The sequence below is a fragment of the Branchiostoma belcheri genome, unplaced genomic scaffold (genome assembly GCF_001625305.1).
Source record: "Branchiostoma belcheri isolate BF01 breed outbred unplaced genomic scaffold, Haploidv18h27 scaffold96, whole genome shotgun sequence".
Classification (NCBI taxonomy): Eukaryota; Metazoa; Chordata; class Leptocardii; order Amphioxiformes; family Branchiostomatidae; genus Branchiostoma; species Branchiostoma belcheri.
In genome coordinates, this window is record NW_017804642.1 from 561,093 (window position 1) to 584,445 (window position 23,353).

Here is a 23,353-nt window from a genome sequence, read left to right on the forward strand (position 1 = left end):
AATACTCTGGTCTCCGCGGGAGGCCTTTAGCAATCATCATCATCAGCATGGCTTCCCCAGGTGAAAATGAAGAAGAGAGACGGCCAGCATGGGGAAACAGGCGTCTGCACGACCCCACACAGGTGTTCCAGCATAACGCATGGTAGGGGAACCAGTCTTCATAGTCAAGAGATAGCAGTGGGTTCAGAAACGATGTGATCTGAGCGCCGACTGGGGAGAAAATGCGTGTGAATTTAGGCACTCTCATCTGGCCGGTTTCTAGCACTCACGGATCATGAGATACTTTGTGTCTGGGTGACAGGCACCCAGACTAGGTTTCCTTAGCTTAGTTACTTACGTTAGGATGTTTCAGTAGATCAGAGCATAGATAATTTAGAGCAGACTAAGCTAAAAGGCTGGCACTCAGGCTAGAGTACTGTGGAGTACAGTTGATTCAACATCTCACCTGAATATTCACCTGAATCCAGGCCATAATTTAGGTACCCTTACTGGGTAATGAGGCCGTCTTCGTGGTGTAGACAGTTTGGGCATTCGGTAGGAGAAGACGTATCCGTACCTATCAGGGTGATCCTTCCACTCTATAGCCAACTTGGTCTTGAATACATTTACTGAGCTCCCAAGGTGTATATTTCTATTGACCTAGCCGTGCCCGTGGCGACTCTTGAATCGTGCTTACAAGCCATACGTTGTTGCTAGCTGCAGTCTCAATGAAAAGGGGACGAAGAAAGTTCAAATTCTGCTTCAACGTTCAAATATCTACTGCTAGACTACTGGTATACAATACCAAGGAGCTTTAATTAGGAACTTTTGTTTATAATTTTAACCTTGAATTTACAAACGGATATGATGACAATTTCTTTCTGATTACAAAATATTCAGGAATATTTTCTTCGTTTCCTGTCACATTGCAGACGTGCTAGAGAAGCTAGGATGAGGGGTTGTTTGGCTGTCCTTCCCCTGTTAGTCAGGCGGTTGGTGTGTGTGCGTGTACATGTACGCTGCTGTCACACACGGACTCGCAAGCGACCTCCGTTTGGCGATCGCTACCTCACAGACCCAAGCAGAGTATTTGAACATAACAGCTGGTAAGTTAGGGATATGTGTCGACCCATCATGTCAATGTAATTTTGAATGTAGATTAGAATATAACATGTTATATTCTGAATCAGCCCAATTGAGGTACTATAATACCTGCTGCAGTCGAAAGCTGGATCTGACCCACGGAAAGGCTTAAGGGCAGAATTTGACATGATGCAGAATACATCATGTTGTATATTTATCTCATACCCACCTGGGAGAAGACACAAATTATGCAATGAGATTTTGAAATGTGCCAAACCTTGGTGTCCCAGAACTTTGATTAGTTTGAAAGGGCTGTCCCCATGAAGTACATACAATTAAATCTCACAGAAAGACTTCAAAGGTATACTACATGTACTAGTATTTGTTATCCATAGATTTGTTAAGCATAATCTTCCTATAGTTAATATAGGACACAGACTACGAATGCAGCATAGGTGTGAAATGTATGGTGTTATTAATCGTTAATGTTGTTCATGTACTTCTATCAGGGACAATGTGGAATGGGATGAAGCTCAGGATGCTCAGGCAAAGCAGAAAGTCAGGGAAAACGCCCAGGACCCAGTTCCTCCTGATCTGCAAGGTTTGTACAATTCTGACAAAAGCAGCTAACATATCTTTACTATGCTAGTGTTGTGTATGTATCTATATCATATTTGCAGCTGTGAAAGGAAAGATGGTAACAAGTAAAATCTGAGATTTTATACCTCCGGGCTTTTTATTGTACATTTTTATATAGGGTTTTAACAAAGAATTTATCGAGACCAGACCGAGAATAGCTTAAACACGCCAAAGGTCAACGGTCGCGACCACTTTCACGCTCAAAGGGGTGTTTTGGGGCCACCAAAAGGCACCATTTTCACGCCCGAAAACACATATACAATAAAAACAAAAGAATGTGCATCATCTGCAGCCCAATAGCAAAACATACACCGAGTCTCAAAAGAACCCGCCCACCCAAACTCGAGGAACAGCTGCGAACATGAAAATCTAAATCTCTCACAAAACCCTTCCGTGGAAGGATGTCTCCTCCCCCGGAGGTAAAAATCTTCCTGCTTTTGTCCTACAGAAGCATACGAAGCAAAGGCAGATGAATTCTGGAACGGATTCTACTCCATACACCAGAACAGATTCTTCAAAGACAGACACTGGCTCTTCACCGAGTTCCCCGAGTTGGACATGAATAGAGATGAGGGGAAGGAAAGAGAGGTAAAGGGAGAAGTCTGTAATTCAGACGGAGAGAAGGTGACAGGCACTGCAGCCGCACTCTCTGACAAGGACAAGGAGAGAGCAAGCGTGGAAGAAGATACTTGTGCTTCCACAGTGGCTGAAGGGGATACAGAGAGGACTAATCTTACAACAGAGCTAACAAACATGTCCCCCGACTCAACACACAAGCCTGTAGAAGACTTTGGGAGTCAAAACCATGCTGTTCTTGGTGACATTTGCCAAACCCTGGACCAGCTGGCTGTGAGGGGTAGTGGTGAGGAAGACAAGGCTGAGGACTTCCCTGGACAACATGCCAGCACTAGGATGTTTGAAGTCAGGACCTTTTGATTGTTATGCTAAGGCCACAGCAAGGAATTTTTATGGATGACATCAGCGCGCGCATTAATTTCTGCCTGATTTTGGAAAAAAAAAGAAATTTTGTTGCCTTCTGACAGTTGTCAATATGCCAAAAATGGGCAAAGATGTCTGTTGCCATGCCAGAAGGTGGATGGCAGATAACTATGAAGAGAGGAGACGAGAAAAGACTCTGATTTAATGTTTTGCTTCTTACTTTGATGCAGTGATATGTGATGTTGGCTGTGTATATTATGTGATGTTCCCACCGAATCAAAACCATTTGTACAATGGTTGAGTCAAAATTCTAAAATGTAGGAACCTTGTTTTTTTTTTTTGCCCGCTCGCATTAGATTTGGAGTCTGCGGAGGATGTCACCCATAAAATTTACTTGCTGTGGCGTAATGACTAATAGCAGATAGCAGAAAAGAAACAGTGTATAAAGATTGATAACAAGTGAACATGTATATTGCTTGTTCTAAATTTGTGGCATATTGAAGAAACTTGTATTGCCCTTCAATGTATTATTTATTTTATTTCAAATATCCAGTTTACATGGCCTATGGTAGGACTTGAATACTGAACATTTTTTTTAAATTTCTGCCTTGCAGGTTGGCTGTGGGGTTGGCAATACAGTGTTTCCTATTCTTCAGACAAACAAGTAAGTATAAAATGTAGGCTTTAATATAATGTTGAAGGATTAGGATGATGAAGGAAGGAATATTACAAATACATACTGTATTGTTAAGTCAACAAAATACCTTGCCGTGCCTAGTAGTTAGAAAATTTGAAACAAAAGGAAGGGGAAGATTTGTTACTCACTGTACTTGATACTACACCAACAAAGCCAGTATTTGCTATAGGTATGTTTACTGCATGCTGTTAACCAATGGATTTTATTTATACAGTGATCCTGGCCTCTTCATGTATTGCTGTGACTTTTCTGCTACAGCAATTGATATTGTTAAGGTGAGCACACTTTATGTATGGTCACTTTATATATGGGTCCTTTAATAGTCACACAATTTGGGATGAGCAATTGGCTACTGAATACTTCATATTGACCTGATATAACAATTAGGTAGAGACTATGTACTAGTAGTAATAGCTCTGTTGCCACTACTATTTAAGAAAAGTTCTGTAAGCTGTATACAACTGATACATCCAACCTGGGCTCTAGCCAGCACCCATTTTTCTGTCAATTGCAGGAACTTTGTGGCGTGTGAAAGAAAGAGTTACTTGAATGTATAAACCAATTCGTCAACCTTGATGGACAAGATTGACAAAAATCTTGAGTAAGAATATAAAGACATTCATAAAGGACCAACAACAACCACTCTCAACCCCATGATTTGCCTCTCAAAACGTGGGAAATCGCATTTTTAAAGGCCTGAAAACCCAAAATATGCCTCCTGACCCACCCTAGATGGTGAGCATACTCCCATCAGGTCAGATGATGAACCTGGGCTGATAGAAAAAAAATTGAGTTGGCTTGAGCCCTGCATCTGACTATTCCTGTTGATACTGTATCTTCCCTCTCAGCAACACCCAGACTACACCAGCAGGAGATGCCATGCCTTTGTCCATGACCTGACAGACACCACCTCTCCTCTACCCTTCCCTGAGGCCAGCTTAGACATCATCATCATGATATTTGTACTGTCAGCCATCCATCCAGACAAGTAAGTTTTCAATCATCTTCTAAGATGATGTCTGTACATTATTTATTATCATTTAGTAACTCTAGCTAAGCAACATGTTTGATAAATCATGTATTCATACTATAATCATAGACTGGTGATGTTTTGCAAGGACACACACCACAGTATACACATAGTTGAAGAATGGATGTTTCGAATAGGCTTTCGAGAACATTGCATCAAAATGTTTGTCTTCTGAACATCAAGTTTATGATTTGTTGACTAACTTGTCTACTGATACAAATCAGTTATCAGAAAAATCTACATCATTTTGCAAATCCATTGATCAAAAATCTTTCATCATTTTTAATGTGGTAACCTTGTAAATACCACCAGTATACATTGTTACCTTCGCCAAGAAGGTTATGTTTTCAGAGGCATTCGTATATGTGTTTGTGTGTGTGTGTGTGTGTGTGTGTGTCTGTAGACACGATAACTTGAGAAGGCTTAAATGGATTGTTTTGATACTTGGTAGTTGGGTAGCTCTTGATGAGATCTCAAAATGATTAAATTTTGGACCCCCTAGCAGCTTGTTATGGTACTGCAGCTGAACTTCCGGTTTGGATATCTTGTGATCTACTATTTCATATGAAATTTCTGCTCTTCACAGAATGCAATCCACTGTGGACCACCTTGCAAAGTACCTGAAGCCAGGAGGAAAGCTTCTGTTCAGGGACTATGGGAGATACGACTTGGCACAACTCAGGTTTAAGAAAGGTAACCTAAAGGCCCTTCAATGCACTGGCCAAAAAAAACTTGGATACAGTCTGCTTGTGTACAAAAAAACTTAAAGATGTTTATAGTGTAAAATAATATATTTTTTTAATTATACAATGTATCTCAGCTGATGGTTCAAATATAGTTCTATATGGTGATGAAAATCATGAAAAGTTGAACTAAAAGTAAACACTAACTAACACAAAATGAATTGAATTGAATCAACAAAAAGACAACAGTGTTACCAAACCAACAAATCTCTGCATGTTGTCCTACAAAAAGTAAATTATAAATCTTGGCCGTATAGACATGATTGAAAACAAATAATCAGGAATTTGGTCACTGCAGTACTAGTGTAGCTATGTTTATATTCTTCTATTTTGTGTGAGATAGCATAAAAACTAGTATTAGGCCACACCAATTTATTTTCTTGGTTAACGGATTTTTGTAGAAAAAAAAAATGGAGCGGGCGGGCGAAAAAAAAATAAAAATAAGAATTTGATACTACCTGCCATACAGCCATGTAGTGTGAAATCCAGACTGCTTATTAAGTTACGAAAATACTGGGAAAGAAACAAAAGACAAGAGAGGATGTACCGTATTGTGTTTTATTTGCTATCCACACCATTGGGTTGATAATCTTTTCGTACACGAGCAAAATGCAGAAAACAAGTTTTAGCATGTTACTTCCAAGTTCCACCATCATCATATGTACTCTAAAACATGACACGAATGTTAACTCTCACAAGCAATTTTAACTTTAAAGGGGACAAAATTTATTCAATTTTACATGTACTGTACCTAGATTCTGCCTTGATCCAAAGTTCCAGCTTTCTCAAACAATTTAAGCTTCCGCCACAAATTTTGTACGCCATGAGGCTCCCGCCATGCAGGAGAACAAAACAAATGACTGAGCCAACATGGTTCCAGAACATCGCATCTGATTGGTCAGAAAGTAAAACAATCCACGATTGGCTACTTTACGTCATGTGACTACGTGTGCAGGAGCGCCTCTAGCGACATTGGTATGAACTGCAGCAATTTCATTGGGGTCTCCCTGTTCAGGGTATTACCGGCCTGTGGGGTCTAAACTATTACGTTTTTTATTTTTATTTTCATTCGGCAAAAAAAGCAAGCGGCGAATCCGTTAACCAAGGAAATAAATTGGTGTGGCCTTAGTGTACATTTCTATTTTAAATGATGTCTTGATGTATTTGAAATTTGATGTTTTTATTCCACCTCCTAGGACGCTGTCTTTCGGACAACTTTTATGTCAGGGGTGACGGCACACGGGTCTACTTTTTCACACAAGGTAACACATGATGTGTCTCAGCAAGCATTTTAGTGCAGGGCTCAAAATTAAAGGTGGTCCAATGGCCATTGACCACTAAACTTTAGGCTGGGACAACTAAAAAGACACTTTTGGACATTGTTGGGACAATAGAAAAATATTCAACATCAGAATGTCAGCCCTTCTTTTGTTTATCAGGCACACGTCCCAACTTTTGGATGTCTACTTATAGTGGACCTGGGAGTGAACATAAGCAAAATAAAGTTGACTTCAAGTTGAAGTTACAATACTTTCCAAAAACAGGTTGGGACAGTTCATCCTCACTTCGGGATAATTGAAATTTATCTTTGGGACAGTGCTTGGACAATAGGAAGAAAAGTTAATTTCGAGCTGTGTTACTCCTGGTCTATTTTCATCTGAATAATAGAGTGTAGTTCTCAGTTTACAGTTATGTATGAAGGGCAGGTAGATTTTTAGCCTTTGACAAAGGTAGCAAGGTGGTCTTTTGGTTAGGGTTGTTGACTCAGAACTCTGGGTTTGAATCCCTGGCAGGCCCGTTTGTTTGGCTCTTGGGAAAGTCAAATACCAGCTATTTCCTCACTTGACTCAGTTAAAAATGAGTACCTAGCTTTGGTTAGGGACAGCTGCAGATAAGTGGGATGTTTAAATAGAGCCACACCTTGAGCATGTTAAAGATCCCACCAAACTTATCAAAAAGAGCCGGGGTCCTTCCCTGTGTGAGTGGTTCAGTCTGGTCTCATGGTTGACATATTGAAGAGATAATATTCACCTGTTATGTCAATCCTTCCACAAATGTGGTAAATCTTCATAAACAGATAAATGAACAGTTTTTATGCAATGTGAGTTGTCAAAGATTCATTTTTAATGATCATAACTTCTTTTCCCACATCTCCAGATGAACTCAGGACACTGTTTGGCTCCGCTGGTTTACAGGAAGAACTGATCTATGTGGACAGAAGACTGCAGGTCAACCGGGGTCGACAGGTCAAGATGTACAGGGTCTGGCTATTGAGCAAGTTTAGAAAACCACTGAAGTAGATGGAATAAAAGATCATTAATAACATTTTTAAAGACTAGAGTTAGGTCATGAATAATCGTCTGACATGATTATAATGAGAGATATTGAAATTCACCAGCATTTGCTACATGGTAGTACATGCTGTTGGTACATAATCAGTCAAAATCATATTTGCCATTACAATTTTTATGTTCTTCATACATGAAAAGACAAGTTCTTAATGTTTATTGTGTTATATTAAACATAATCTGAATGACATCCTGTTTTAAAAAGGTATGAACACTTCAATCAATGGAGACAAATTTTTACTCTAACGTTGTGACAAATTTTTGCTCTAAAGTTATGATTGGCTTATGGTGTCAGCCCAACAACATGTGTAAAGTCATACCTGCTGTCCAGTCTTATTTTATTAAAGCAATATTTTAATGTTATAACAAAACCAGTTTACTTTTCTTTCAATGTGATTTAAGTGCAGTGTACTTGTACTGTTATCCCGCAGATGTATTGTATTCCACCACTTTGTAATGTAATGTTACTTACTTCAACTCTTCAGAAATTTTAAGACTATTTTCATTGTTGACATTGACTATGTATGAATTGCGTTTACATACATGAAGTTTTGAATAAATAAAATGGTCTATCAATAAAGACTTTGCTCATTGAATGATAAGAACTGACACTGTGAAGGTCCACTTCATAAATAAGTTTTTAGGTATAAGAAGGATAATTTGTTTGTTCACTAAAATGGGCTGTAACAGTTCTATCTTATATATTATGCAGCAACAGAAGCTGTTGACTTTGAAACTTATTCACATACTAATTTGCAGACTTTCTTTAGCCAGCACTTTGCTGGCAAATACAATGAAAGCCAGATGGTTGAAAATATAGAGTACTTATTGAGCTCAGCTGATGATCATTTAAGGAATTGAGGACGAATCATCACTGGTTTGTATTAAATGAAAAGAAGTCTTTGTGGAAATCTTGTATTTTTATCCATCCCTTTAAACAACGGCACATTTCAGCATACAATATGAAATATCTGTTCAAAGTTGACCAGTTCTTGAGGCTGCAAAGACTGCGTTTTCCCAATGAGCATATGTACTACGGTAGAACACAGCACAGTAAGCACGGTTGACGTGTGTCCGTTTGGAAACACTGCGACGGTGTCACAGCGACTCCTATCTACCGTCATCAGTACTGCAGTCCATGCTGCAGCATTTTCATGAACTGAGGTGTTCATCACTCTCCATGCAGAGGTTTATTTTTTGACGTTCTATTTTAGGCATTTTATTCGGCCTTTTTGTACTAGTATCATTTTTTTTAAAAATGCCAGCCAGGGGTGGCATAGTTCAACTTTACTACCTGGCCAATTTGATACTGCAGCCACCAAAAGATCTGCTTGGAGATTTAGGTTTTCATGCAAACATAAAAACAGAAAGACCTTCATAAGTTATGTTTCACAGAGTCATGTCTGTACAGGCGGAAAAATGTTGATTCAGACCACTGAAAAGGACATTTAGACCAAGTCTGGCCTGACACAACAGTTTGCATAGAACACTCGGCTGACATATTGCGATGATATTTGGAGTAAAAAACATTGAATAACCGCAAAGTCTGATGGGATCGAACACAGACGGACTGCGAGTGCAGTGTCATCCATCTGAGACGGAGTAGAATAAATGAGGTAAAAAACGTTACTTTATATCCATACCATTAGTGCTCTCTTTGTCACATTACGTTACAGGGCACTATCATCATCTACTTGAGCTCTTTGAACCAAACTTAAAGGACTAGAAGTTACATTTTGTGTGTTTTGAAGTAATCAAAGTTCGTGATAATTTTCTGATCGTAGCTATCGTCGCTTTCTCGACAATATTCTAAAATCTAAGTGATGTCTTTTTTAGAGTGACCTAGCCATCATATTACCGGAATCCACCTTGCTCTTAATTCTAACGTGAGAGCGAAAGATACTAACTGTCTTTAAAACTATTAGAGGTTAACGAAAACATTGTCTCTGTCATTTGAATGTTGCGGTCAAAGGTCAAGTTTTGGCGGCAGTTGTGTGAGCCCTTGATAATCTGAATAAGGATCAATTATGCATTGCTTATACACAATAAAAAAACTATGTGAATTCATCTACAATTGCTTTAAAAAGAGAGAAGAAATCTTCAAGACTTAGATTAGACATAATGTATTTGCTAGTAGTTCCTAAGACTTATAACAATATGTTTTTCTTTTATTCCTGGCCAATATTTATACTCAGTATGATATACATGTAACTTCTTTGAAATGTTTGAATTTTTATCTTTCCCCGTTTGCTGCCAATAACAGATTGACAAAACATTTTAGGCTGGGACAGAGCTGTGCAGGTCCTAGTCAGTTGTCACCATGCCACAGATCAAGGACTGGACAGAGGAGATATTCGCTCAGCTGAGAAGTCAAAGTATAACTCTCAGGTCCAAAAAAGGTAAGAATCATAAACCTAGCCAGGCTTTTAGTTTATAGTTGAGAGCTCAATGTACATGTGTATTCAGTCATACTATTATTTGTTCTATTCATATGTTGGTCATAACATTCAATTTTGCATTTATATGATGCCTCTGATCAGAATATATTAACAGAATACTCAAATCAGTACAAAGATACATATTTTTGATGGCAATACAGTTTAATTTTTTCCTTTTGCGAAGTAAAGAGAAGTATTGTCAGATCAGTCAAGAAACATCACAGATATATATATTTTTTGGTTCCCCACTGAATCCCCAGGCCTCAAATTAACTTTCTTCCTATTGTCCCAGCACTGACCCAAAAATAAATTTCAATTGTCCTGAAGTGAGGATGAACTGTGTCCCAACCTTTTTTTTGGGAAGTATTGTATTATCAGACTTCAGTTTGAAGTCAACTTTATTTTCTGATGTTGATTATTTTTCTATTGTACCAAAAATGTCCCAAAGTGTCTATTTAGTTGTCCCAGCCTAAAATTTAGTGGTCAGTGACCATCGGACCACCTTTCATTTTGAGCCCTGGTTCCCTCTGAAACAATGTCCCTCTGCTGGTCAGGACCAGTGTTCTGTGAGGACATAGGGAAGAGGGAAGCAGACACAGAGAAAACTGCCAACGACCAGTCAGATAGTTCATCTGAGGAGGAGAATCAGTCAGATGATGTACTCAAAGAGGAGGCAAGAATTCAGGTAATTTACAGTGTTCTTGTTAGAACTCCGACCTGTCACTAAAACAATGATTTAGTGTTAAAATATAGGGTTGACAACTTGAGATGCAAAATGTATGATTAACTGTAACCAATGTATATAATTGAGAAGGGGCTGTAGTACTTACCTCCATGGAGCTAGCTCCATGGAGCTAGCTCCATGGAGGTGAGTAGTACAGCCCTGCGGCAGATTAATTTCCAGCTCCATGGAGCTAGCTCTATGCACTATGAATGCATATACGTGGTTCACGTCACCTTCAAGAAAAATGCATATACATGGTTCACGTCACCTTCAAGAAAAAACAGAAAAAACAATAGGGGCTGTACTAATCGGCTCCATGGAGCTAGCTCTACGCACTATGAATGCATATACATGGTTCACGTCACCTTAGAAAAATTGACCTCTATAGAGCTAGCTCCATGCACTATGAATGCATATGCGTGGTTCACGTCACCTTCAAGAAAAAAGAAATTGACGTCTATAGAGCTAACTCCTTAGAGCCAGATCCATGCACTATGAATGAATGAAAGACCTTTATTGCACATTTATGCTCTTTCGAGCTAAGTACAGGTCATGAAGAAAAACTAAATAATACTATTGTTTACAGGATCGACTTCTTCTCGCTTATATATGCATATGCATGGTTCACGTCACCTTCAAAAAAAATTTGGCCTCTATAGAGCTAGCTCCATGCACTTTGAATGCATATACGTGATTCACGTCACCTTCAAGGAGAAAAAAATGACCCCTTTAGAGCTGGCTCCAAGGAGGTGATTAATGCAGCCCTGAGGCAGGTTGCTTTGTAACTCCATAGAGCTGCCTCCATATTTACTATGGAATCATATGCTTAGTTCACGTCACCTTCATAAAAAAATGAAATGACCACTATAGAGCTAGTAGGTCCCTAGAGCCAGCTCAATGCACTATGAATGCATATGCTTGGTTCACGTCACCTTCAAGAAAAAAACGACCTCTATAGAGCTAACTCCATAGAGCCAGATCTATGCAGTATGCTCCACCTCTCTCTTTGGCTGCTTCTTACAAATGCATATGCATGGTTCATATCACCTTCAAGAAAACAATAGACCTTTATAGAGCTAGCTCAATACAGCTGGCTCCATGTACTATGAATGTACTTCAGCAGAGTGTGCTTTTTTATGTTATGCTTAAGCTAGACCATTATGTAGGAATGGAAAAATGTTTTCTGGGAAATTGTTCTTTGATCTTTTCCGATACCCATCCGGCCTGTAGCTGCATCGTGTTCTTCGCGTTGTCAATATCAAAAACCGCGTCACCATGTGCGTGTGAAATACGGTGAATAAAGGATACAAAAGAGATGTTTTAACAGATTATTTTATGACAGGAAGGTCGTAAACAACTCTAATTGTGTCCGTCTAGACAAAGGTTTTACACTTATGTGTCCGTTTGTACTGAAAAAAATGAATACAGAATAACGCTGTGAACAGTGGAAATTCCCCCCTTTTTTCGATATCCTGTTTAGATATAAGAAACGAACACTGCAAGCTGAGACAGAAGAAGAAGAAGACACGAAAGGAGTGAAGGAATTAGCACTTCCGTGCCAATCGACCCTAAGCAGTTGACAAATGTCATTAGGTGACGTATTGCTTTCGTTGTCGGGATTTAGCCAAAACAATGAAGTTAAACCTCCTCGGCCAAAGGGATAACCTTGATTTAGCAGAGCTCAAATCCCGCCTTTACACTTAAATGAATTCCCTCTAAAGACAAACAGTGAAAATAGCCTGTTATTAATTAGTGTCGCTTGTCCCCTTTGTTTTTGGGCCCGAGGACCGTTCATTATCTGTCGCTTGTCCCCTTTGTTTGTGGGCCCGGGGACCGTTCATTATTTGTCAACTAAAGAAGGCGTAATGGAAACCAACGCCGTGAATACTGAAAATTCTATATTTCACAATGTCAATGGCCTCAACCGGGCTTTTTCCTTTCGATATCATGTTTTCTTATTGTATTATCGTATTGTCAGTTCTAAAATGAACACCACCATTGTTCGCAAGCTGAGCCACGATAGATTGCAGAAAATCGCATCTCTGTACCAATCGTTGACATAGGTCATTAGGTGACATCGATATCGTGGTCAGGATGAGGTCCCGACAACTTTTAAACTGGAGAGCTCAAATAAACGCAGTATGAATTCCAACACATGGTTTGCGTCACAAAATTAAGTATAGTGTATATAGTCAATCAATACACAAGGACAGCCTTGCCGTAACATAACTAGTATCAAACACGATCATCCAAGATTTATAAATACCAATACTAGTAAACCGATGCAAACAATTTTCTGTACCATTTTCTGGAGCGTGGTATTTTTTTAAGGAAACGGGAAGCACGTTTATGTATTTATATTGAAGGTGACGTGAAACATGTATATGCATTCAAAGTGCGTGGAGCTAGCTCTGTGGGCAAAACAGCCTCTGAGAAGACCGGCACTGTGTGTACATGTATCGTTCTCAGTGCGTGGGGCCGCATAGAACACCACCAAAAACGATTATCCAAGATTTGCAAATGACAATACACCGATCTAACCATTTTCTGGAGTGTGGTATTTTTTGAAGGCAACGGGAAGCACGTTTATGTATTTATCTTGAAGGTTACGTGAAACATGTATATGCATTCAAAGTGCGTGGAGCTAGCAAAACAGCCTCGACCAGACCGGCACTGTGTGTACATGTATCGTTCTCAGTGTGTGGGGCCGCATAGAACACCACCAAAAACGATCAGGGGTTTTTCTAAACAGGGGAATAAGGGAGCTGCTCCCTCATGTAACCAGCCAGCTCCCTCATACCAATTTTCAAATTGAACCCTTGTGAATGTTACTCATTAAAAAATCCCCCCTCGGTCACTTCGTTCCTCGCCATGCTTGCGATCTGCTCCCTCATGCTAAATTTTTCTAGAAAAACCCCTGACGATTATCCAAGATTTGCAAATGACAATACACCGATCTAACCATTTTCTGGAGCGTGGTATTTTTTGAAGGCAACGCGAAGCACGTTTATGTATTTATCTTGAAGGTGACGTGAAACATGTATATGCATTCAAAGTGCGTGGAGCCAGCAAAACAGCCTCGACAAGACCGGCACTGTGTGTACATGTATCGTTCTCAGTGTGTGGGGCCGCATAGAACACCACCAAAAACGATTATCCGAGATTTACAAATGACAATACACCGATCTAACCATTTTCTGGAGCGTGGTATTTTTTTTAAGGAAACGGGAAGCACGTTTATGTATTTATCTTGAAGGTGACGTGAAACATGTATATGCATTCAAAGTGCGTGGAGCTAGCAAAACAGCCTCGACAAGACCGGCACTGTGTGTACATGTATCGTTCTCAGTGTGTGGGGCCGCATAGAACACCACCAAACACGATTATTCAAGATTTACAAATAACAATACACCGATCTAACCATTTTCTGGAGCGTGGTATTTTTTGACGGCAACGCGAAGCACGTTTATGTATTTATCTTGAAGGTGACGTGAAACATGTATATGCATTCAAAGTGCGTGGAGCTAGCTCTGTGGGCAAAACAGCCTCTGAGAAGACCGGCCGGCACTGTGTGTACATGTATCGTTCTCAGTGCGTGGGGCCGTATCAAGTTTAAACACGATATATTCTAGAGCATGATTTCTTCATTGTAAGTGACGTGAACCATGCGTGTTCTTTGTGCACGGGGCTGTTTATTTCTCAAGACATTTATAGCGCTGGTTTGTTTTCTTGAAGTGACGTGAACCATGTATATGAATTTTTCTTGAAGGTGACGTGAACCAGGCATATGCATTCATAGTACTAGTGCGTAGAGCTAGCTCCATGGAGCTGGAAAAAATCTGCCTCAGGGCTGAAGTACTTACCTCCATGGAGCTAGCTCCATGGAGCTAGCTCCATGGAGGTGAGTAGTACAGCCCCTATTGATATAATTTCACATATAACATTATATGTATTTATAAATGTTGTCAGAACAAGTCTTAAAGTGATTTATCAGAACTAGCAAAGTAAAAACTAATGTATCATCTAGCCATTAGGCCACACCAATTTAATTTCTTGGTTAACGGATTCGCCCGCTTCATTTTTTTCTGATTTGCAAATAAAAATAAAAATTCAAAATCATCTGCAAAATGCTCATATTTTGCCCTGAACAGTTGAAAACAGGCCTTTTCATCCTAGTTGTTACAGTTATTCCTTCTTTCAATGCAATGGTATCATTAAAAGTTCAAAATTCATTGTTTAAATTTTGAACCATCCTGGTGTGTTGACTTCATGGCTCCTATCGTACAATTTTGGGCCATAACAGGATGCCTAGGCCTGTTTTTATTTTTATTTTTTTTCCGCATGCCCGCTCCATTATTTTTCTGGAAAAATCCGTTAACCATGAAATTAAATTGGTGTGGCCTTATATTTATCATGAAGAAAACCATGACAAATATAAACAGACATCCCACAAATGATTGGGATTAAGCAATTGTTCACAATATGACTGTTTCCTCTACAGCTTGAGCATGAGGCATGGATACAATGTGACAAATGTTCCAAGTGGAGAAGAGTAGCAAAGGAAGTAGCAACTGAATATGCAAATAAGGACTGGCTGTGTCGTCTGAATACTGACTCTGAACATAACAGGTTAGAGTCACTTTTAAATCAGGTTTATTGTAGACGTTTGAATGATGTTCCATAAGAATATTAAGCAAAGACCTGTAACCAATTAAGAGTTACCGTATAATTCTGCAAGGCCTTTGTAGCAGAAACAATGTTTCATTTTATTATTGAAGAGACTTGTAGTACTAGTGAGACTGAATGATTAAATGACTACAGTGCTACATTTTGTGAGGAAATCACATCAAGCTTTTGGTTCTTGGCTACAGCTGTACAGATGTGGAGGAAACCCATGATGAGAGGAAAGCACAGAAGTACGGACTGCGCTACGTGTGTAGTGAGATAGCTGTGGGAAGTCTTGTCTGGGCACGTTTAGATGGCTTTGCCAGGTAAGTTCTGATGTTCTGTTCCAGATTTACTCAGGTGAGTTTCTGGTGTGGACTGTGGTATGAACCAAGTTTCTGTTAGAATATGAAATATAGTAACTTGCTGGCTCACTTATCCGGTTTATCATCAGTCTGTTGTTCCTTGTCAATGGGTTTAGAAGTGCTTGCACATTGACGCTGAGGCTTGATGGCAGCCTGCCATTTTTGCCTCTATCCTGTGGGTTCACACCCCCACTGTTACAGATGGTAGGTGTGTGAAATGCAGGGTTCTAGCCAGCACCAGTTTTTCCATCAATTTCAGGAACTTTATGGCGTGCAAAAAACTTTTAAAGCAATCCATCAACGTTGATAGACAGCGTTGAGTGCGTTGTACGCTCATAGGCTGTACGGGTCACGCTCGTCGCCTGTACTCTCACATACGGGTGGTGAATCCGCAGACAGCACGCAGAAAAAGTTTTACATGCACTTAAAGTTCTACGGCGTGTCTGCGTGCTCCCAAATCCGTAGGATTCCGTGTGGAGGTGGTACTCACCACTTACGGATCCCCTACGTTTGCCCACGCTTTTGCTCGTAGACAGCACGCAGAAGCACGTACGGCGGGTTGTAACAGAGGCTTAAGTCATTTTTGCTGCCCTAGTTGGCCAGCTGTGTTGACCCCTGACCCAGAGAGTGGAGAACACACAGAGGTGGATGAGGATGGGGACATCACCTGGTACCATGTGGAGTTTCTTGGCCCCAAACCCTCTCACAGCTGGTGCAGCTACAGGAGGGTGGACATTTACGGAAAGAAAGATGCAGCACCAAATGTTGCACAGGTTTGATTTTTACATGTTTAAAGTTAAAATTTTGATCCAACACAAAAAGTTCACTCAACTAGAGCTTTCGACTAGTCACTCTGGTCTTCATCAGTAGACTGACCCAGTGAGGCTTGTCACGTGGCTTCTTTGAAGTGTGACGTTAACACTGGGTCAAAGGTATCTGGTAGACGATGTCGGCCCCTGTTGCAGTTGAGTGATTTTTACATTATTGATGCATGATAACATTGCATAGTATTGTCAAACACACACAGATGGTCTTTACAGTTCAGGATTGGTATAAAATTGTTTGAAATAAATGGTAATATTGGGTGACACTGCGCGCCATACTGAAATGTCATTGTTAATTAATTAGAATGATAACTGTTGTCAGATATCAATCAGTTTATTTCTTAAAAGAAATGGTAAAGGAGCATAATTAGGAAGAATGAAGTCCTGATAAAGTGGACAAGTTGAGTATGATATGGAAAAGCTACAGTCTCTTTTTTTATGTTTGAAAGTAAGATACAAAAATTATGTTACACAGGTAGCACAGTCAAAGACGAGAAAGAAAGGAAGAAGGAACCCTTGCCTGAAATTGACAACTCCAAAGACAGGCCCAACTCTGAAACAGAAGAAACTGAACACTGCTGTCAAGGAAGCAGACTACCTGATGAGCCTTACAAATGAGCAGAGATTACAGAGATGTCATTTCAAGTGGTCTCAGAGGACAACAGGAGAATCAGAGAATGGCAGCTCAACGGAGTTGAAAGGTAAATTCCTCACAGCGAACATTTAAAGTTCTTCTTCACAAAAAGTAGATTTAAACTTTTGTTGCTGTTAGGATATATTATATAAACTAGTATGATACATTTCAGCAGGCAGAATAAGACTGATTTCCTTATAGCATCCAGACAACCGTGTATTTGAAAATGTGACTTTAGGCCACACCAATTTAATTTCTTGGTTAACGCATTTTTCTAGGAAAATAATGGAGCGGGCAGGCAAAAAAATAAGAATCAAACAGGCCTAGGCATCCTGTTATGGCCCAAAATGGTACGATAGGAGCCATGAAGTCAACACACCAGGCTGGTTCAAAATTTAAACAATGAATTTTGAACTTTTAATGATACCATTGCATTGATAGATGGAATAACAGTTACTGTAACAACTAGGATGAAAAGGACGGTTTTTAACTGTTCAGGGCATTTTGCAGTTGATTCTGAATTTTTATTTTTATTTGCAAATCAGAAAAAAATGAAGCGGGCGAATCCGTTAACCAAGAAATTAAATTGATGTGGCCTTAGGTGGATGATGTAATGGAGAACACACAACTGGTCACTGGAAACTTCATCATTTAATGAATAGTTACTAGTAATAATTCTAGTATGATTGAAGGGTACAGAGAGAAGAGCAGTCCAGATGTGGAATATACACATAGCAAAATCATGTCTACAGAGATGGGGATGAGAAGCACAGGAAAGAAAGGATCAAGCAACAACTCACATCCAACAAGAAACAGGCAGACTGAGAATACTGATAGTAGCAACAAGAAGCAGAAAAGCATGCATGTATCAAGTACTGACTTGCAGTGCCCAGCTTTTGCAGTTTTGGTGAGTTGCTCATATGATACATGTCATGTAATATATATATATAGTTATAATTTCATAATAAATTGTACCTTCCCTGATAACGATATCAGAAAGGGTTACCAGCAGTATTTTAGCTTCTAGTAGAATGAAGATAATTTCTAAGTCTACAATGTATCACTTTTGCAGGTCAATGAAGGTTAGACATCCAGGTAATAAGATAGGTGGCCATTTCCAAAAGCATATCCAGTTGCTTGAGTAACTGCTTTTTGGCGTATCACTTTTGTAGAACGTTTCTTTGTGATTTCAAGATCAGCATTGTTTCAGCTCAGTTACAGTTAAACACTAATTCTGTAATTAGTAAACAGCTAAAAATGGCACCATCTATACTGTACGGATAGTGGCCAGAACTGTGTGCTTTTTCTTCTATCATAGCCTCCAGATCTTGGCACATGCACAGAGAAGGACTTTGGTATGATGGTGAGGGCTTTCTTGACATCCCATGGCAAGCATGTCAGCTCACCACCAGTGTGGAATGGTTCGAAGGTCAGCCTGCATCAACTCTTCACAGCTGTCATGGAAAAGGGAGGGTACAGCCAGGTATTTTCTTTGTTTAAATTTTTTTTAGTATCTTTATTCACAGAATCACATACATCATGGCACAATTGATACAGTACAGACTTAAAATACGAATTTACAACAATAACAAAAAAAAAATTTTGCCGCCTTGTTTTTTTGCCCTATTGCATTAAATTTGGAGTCTGCAGAGGGTGTAATCCATAAAATTTACTCTTGATTACAGGACTACAAGACTTAGACTTGACTTTCACTCTGTAATAAATATGAGCTACGATTTGTTAGCTTACACGTTACACATTTGATCTGTATCTCAACTTTAGCTCTCCAAGAGAGGCAAAGCAGGAGGATGGGCAGGAATCTACAGGGTACTGACCAAATGCAGCATGGCTTCTCATGGAGGACAGGCAGCAAAGAAGTACTACGAAAGGTTAGGTTCCAGCTGACGTGCAAAGTAACGACTAGCTAAGTTAGAGCCCACCTAATACATGCCTTATGTTTCAGGGTGGTTACAACTAAATACCATGAAAATCCTATTGTATCATATAGCCTTATATAGTCCTGTCAAATGAAATGCCATATTCAAAGAATCATAAGAAACTGTTCTAAGAGAATAAAAAGTATCTCTTACCGGTAAGTAAAGATTCTGAATTGATTTCTGTCCTTGGTGCTGAAAGTTGTTTTGATGCCATCCGTTGATCTGTAATATTGTAATCTTACATAGACCTACATGTACTTACTGCAGTATATTAAACCAGTCTTTTAACAAATAAACTGATTGATATCTGATAACAGTTATCATTCTAATTTACAATGACATTCCAGTATGGTATGGTCGACACTGAAATGTCATTGTCATTAAATTAAAAGATTGGTACCATATTGTTCCTCTGAAGTGAGAACATGGCTGAGTACTTGAAAAGATTTGAAGATAACAACATTTTTAACAGCTGCTGTAGAATTGTTTTTTTGGAGAAAAACAAATTGTATTTCTACAAGTACGTGGATAAAAAGGATCATGACAGATTCTTCCCCACTTGGTTTTAACATTCTTTGTGTTCTAGCCATGCTATCATCAGCTAATTCCTTAAGTTGTAGATGTACATGTAGGTCTTTGCCCTTTCGGTTGAGGGAATGAATGATTCAAGATTTGGAAACTGGGGATTGCACAAAAGTAACTGGGAGGGAGTGCTTGTTCATTTTGTTTTGCATGCTGATAGCTGCTGCTTTTTACCTCCATGAAAAATGGAGGTATTGTTTTTGGCGCGTCTGTGTGTGTGTGTGTGTGTGTTTCCGCACATTTGTAGTCAGCATAACTTCAGAACGCCTTTATGGATTGTGATGATATGTGGTATTCTGGCAGGTCTTAGAAACCCAAAGGTCAAGGTCAAATATGGGCCTCCTGTTGGCTGACCTTGGTACTGCAGCAGAACTTCCGGGAAAACAGATGTGCGGGGTGGCAGGGAAAACAGATGTGCGGGGTGGAGGCAGCGCCTGCCCGGTTTGATTAATGAGGTTCTCCCTCAGGAAAAGTCTACATTAACTTATCCAGGCCAAAGGTTCTACTTTGTGTTTGAAACCAAAAACCTGTTCTGTATTGTAGTGTACTGTGTGAAAACATTTAGAAAAAAACTCGTATATTTCATGGAGGTATGAGATCTCCAAATTCTTGTTTTTACAGGAATCTCCTGCCGTATGAGATGTTTCTGAGTGGCAGCTCTGTAGAGGAGATACAACAGATCATGAAGAAACCACCTGGCCAATCGAACAACTCCTCTACACCAACCACCGAGCAACATTTGCTGAAGGATGATCCTACCGAAGACACTCTAGGTACCTTCCTTGAAAGAAAAACATAACTGCACATGGCCAAATTCATAGCATATTCAAGACAAATATTGTTTGTAAAGATTATAGGAGTAATATCCACCAGATTACTGTATCCTTTAAATTTGCCATTTAATGCCCATGTAAAGAAATAAATGTAACATTATATCTGGATGATATCTCTCAAAACAATAACTACGAAGGTTAATGTAGTTAATTGAATTGGTTTTACTGCACTTTTAGCATTCTCTCAAATTTAGGACGACTTTGATACATTTGTATATGTCTGTTTCAGATGATGAAATGCAAAAGATGGAAGATATGGAGAACATTCTTATGAGTCTAGATGAAAGTATCAAGACAGGCATGTATGATGCCAAATCTGACACAGGTAACGTTGTATTTTCTTAAATCTTAATTGTTTTGTAATCCTCATAGTGTGCAATATTGCTTTAAAACAGAATACTCTGGTCTTTTTTCTTTCATGATGAAGAATGGATCATACTTCATGTAATTCACTTTATGTTTGCAGTAGCAAAAGTTTGTGGTCTGAGAAAAATTGACATGTTCATGGAGCTATAATTTCAGGGTGGTGGCAGGTGCAGAATAAAAGAAAGTCGACAAATTATTGAAAAACAGGCTAGGAATGATAAGTTTGTGGTACAGAAGTGACCGCAAAAGCCGCAAATTATAAAAGAACCACCAAAGAAAATAAATCAGGAATTACAGCACGACCTTGCTGGAAAAGATTACAATCCACAAAGCTTCAAAACAAAGGTCCACCGCCATCTCCTGACATAACTACATTATACTCACTTAAGTACCTCTAGCTCTATGCCTAGAAGTGGCCAAAAATAATTGGCTTTGCATTAAACGTCACCGTTAAAAAAAAAAAAAGAACAAGTAGATAAACATATTTCAAAGGCAGAAACAACAGAGGAAGCTATTTGATAGGTTTGATTGATTGCAGGTGGTAAGAGTCAGACAGGTGCTGCTCCCTTACTGAAGTTCTACTCCAACATGTACGAAGATGAGCCATCTGGGGACTATGAAGTGGCAAGCAGTAGTCTGATGGAGGTGGATCCTGACATGAGCTTCTTGCCTGCTGTTGAAGGTATGCTATTATCTTCAGAACATATCTGTTCTAAGCTTTTATCTCTCCTATAAGGCCACACCAATTTAACTTCTTGGTTAACGGATTTTTCTAGGAAAATAATGGAGCGGGCGGGCGAAAAAAAAAAACAGGCCTAGGCATCCAATTATGGCCCAAAATGGTACAATAGGAGCCATGAAGTCAACACACCAGGCTGGTTTAAAATTTAAACAATGAATTTTTAACTTTTAATGATACCGTTGCATTGAAAGATGGAACAACTATAACAACTAGGATGAAAAGGAAGTCGTTTTCTACTGTTCAGGGCAAAATATGAGCATTTTGCAGTTGATTCTTTTGAATTTTTATTTTTATTTGCAAATCAGGATAAATGAAGGGGGCGAATCCGTTAACCAAGAAATTAAATTGGTGTGGCCTAACTGAATATTATAGTTAGCGGAAGTCGAATTTCGTTTACTGTATTTGGTAAAAAGTTGAAAAAATAGTCTAAAATTGAATGATCCAAGTTCGAGTTTGGTGAAAGTTGATTTTGGCTTGACGCCATGTTTCTGTGTATTCTTCTGGGCTGTTACACTTGAGCAGCAAGTGTTAAGGTGAAAGATACTGAAGTGTGCTCCCTCCTAGTAGCTTTTTAACTACATTTGAAGTTGACCCAAAACATGCAGATGTTTTTAGTTCTGTGCCCCTGTCTGTATGCCTAGTTGGAGTGCCGGCAGAAGAGGCTGAAAGACACGAGGCTTCCATGATGGAAGAACTGGAAGCCATGCAGTTAGACCTGGATGAACTGAACACCAGCCTTGGCCAGGAGCTGCTAGAGCTGTAGTTCGTGGGAACAGAGGTCTGTGATGTTTCTTGTTGAAAGGCTTTATTTTTATTGAAACCTTTGGTCAATTTCTAAAGAAAACCCAAAGGATGAAATTGCTTTTCAGGTTTTGGACTTGCTAAGCTATTGTGATAAAAACACATGGTGGGTTATTTGACAATTTTTTAACAGTGAGGGGGATTTCACACAAGAGGTACCAATAGTAGTAAATAACAAGTAAATGCGTATCATATTTTTTCAGTGACTTCCATACTGTAAACTTATCATTACCGCAAACAAATGATTTGCCAAAATAATTTTTTCTGCACCTGCTGCCACTGCGAACATATCATTCTGCGAACATGTCTATTTTTTCGCGCGATTCTCACTGCGAACATGTAATTCTGCGAACATGTCTATTTTTCTCAGAGCGCGATTTTTTGCTCGTGAACATAAATTAAAATTGAAATTACAGTATATCAGGGAGAAGGTTGATACACAGATCATTGTAATAGATGAAGAAGACTCTTCTTAACTTCATCTTCCTTTCATCTATTATGATGACCCCAGCTAAGTTCTTGTTTATTGGTTGCTTATTATCTTTTTCAGCAGAGGAAAATGTGTGTATCAAGCCTTGTGAGGCCATCCTATGTAGGGACAAGCACTTTGTTGTCAATTGAACATCACAAGAGAGTACAGTCAATGTATTCATCATCAATGCCTAGAATATGCAACATTTGCAAAGTTCAGCTTGGTTACCTTGAAAGTTATTATAATTATAATAATTATACTGGTTGTGATTTTTTCTCATTTACTGCAGTGATAGATGGACAACCTACTAGTGATATCTATAGGATATTTAAGGCAGATTTCCCCAGATACCTCATGCTTGCACCACCAGAGATGTACTTGATGAAGCACAAAAATCGTATCAATCCAGTGTGAAAGATGCCTCTCTCCTATTTCCAGCACACACACACACACACACACACACACACACACACACACACACACACACACAATGTATGTGGTACATGAATCTT

At 39.2% G+C, this 23,353-nt stretch overlaps 2 protein-coding genes across 3 annotated transcripts; both read left to right on the forward strand.

Annotated features, from left to right (window-relative positions):
• The first annotated feature begins 5 nt into the window (after positions 1 to 5).
• On the forward strand, positions 6 to 7,980 carry LOC109461824 (methyltransferase-like protein 2). 2 transcript variants are annotated; one of them, XM_019758285.1, is made up of 10 exons: positions 36 to 142; positions 912 to 1,085; positions 1,572 to 1,663; positions 2,150 to 2,622; positions 3,255 to 3,304; positions 3,552 to 3,612; positions 4,186 to 4,325; positions 4,954 to 5,060; positions 6,307 to 6,372; positions 7,268 to 7,980. In XM_019758285.1, the coding sequence occupies exons 2-10, from the start codon at positions 931 to 933 to the stop codon at positions 7,408 to 7,410; spliced, it is 1,287 nt and encodes a 428-aa protein (XP_019613844.1). In that variant the 5' UTR covers positions 36 to 142; positions 912 to 930; the 3' UTR covers positions 7,411 to 7,980. The 2 variants fall into 2 exon arrangements, with proteins under 2 accessions (XP_019613845.1, XP_019613844.1); XM_019758286.1 differs by lacking the exon at positions 912 to 1,085 and having other exon boundaries at positions 6 to 142; positions 7,268 to 7,979.
• Positions 7,981 to 9,727: 1,747 nt separating this feature from the next.
• On the forward strand, positions 9,728 to 22,473 carry LOC109461761. Its single transcript, XM_019758154.1, has 13 exons — positions 9,728 to 9,857; positions 10,451 to 10,581; positions 15,122 to 15,249; positions 15,492 to 15,611; positions 16,246 to 16,423; positions 16,950 to 17,175; positions 17,801 to 18,015; positions 18,427 to 18,591; positions 18,891 to 18,997; positions 20,249 to 20,400; positions 20,690 to 20,785; positions 21,365 to 21,508; positions 22,210 to 22,473. The coding sequence occupies exons 1-13, from the start codon at positions 9,779 to 9,781 to the stop codon at positions 22,329 to 22,331; spliced, it is 1,863 nt and encodes a 620-aa protein (XP_019613713.1). The 5' UTR covers positions 9,728 to 9,778; the 3' UTR covers positions 22,332 to 22,473.
• The last annotated feature ends 880 nt before the right edge of the window (positions 22,474 to 23,353 follow it).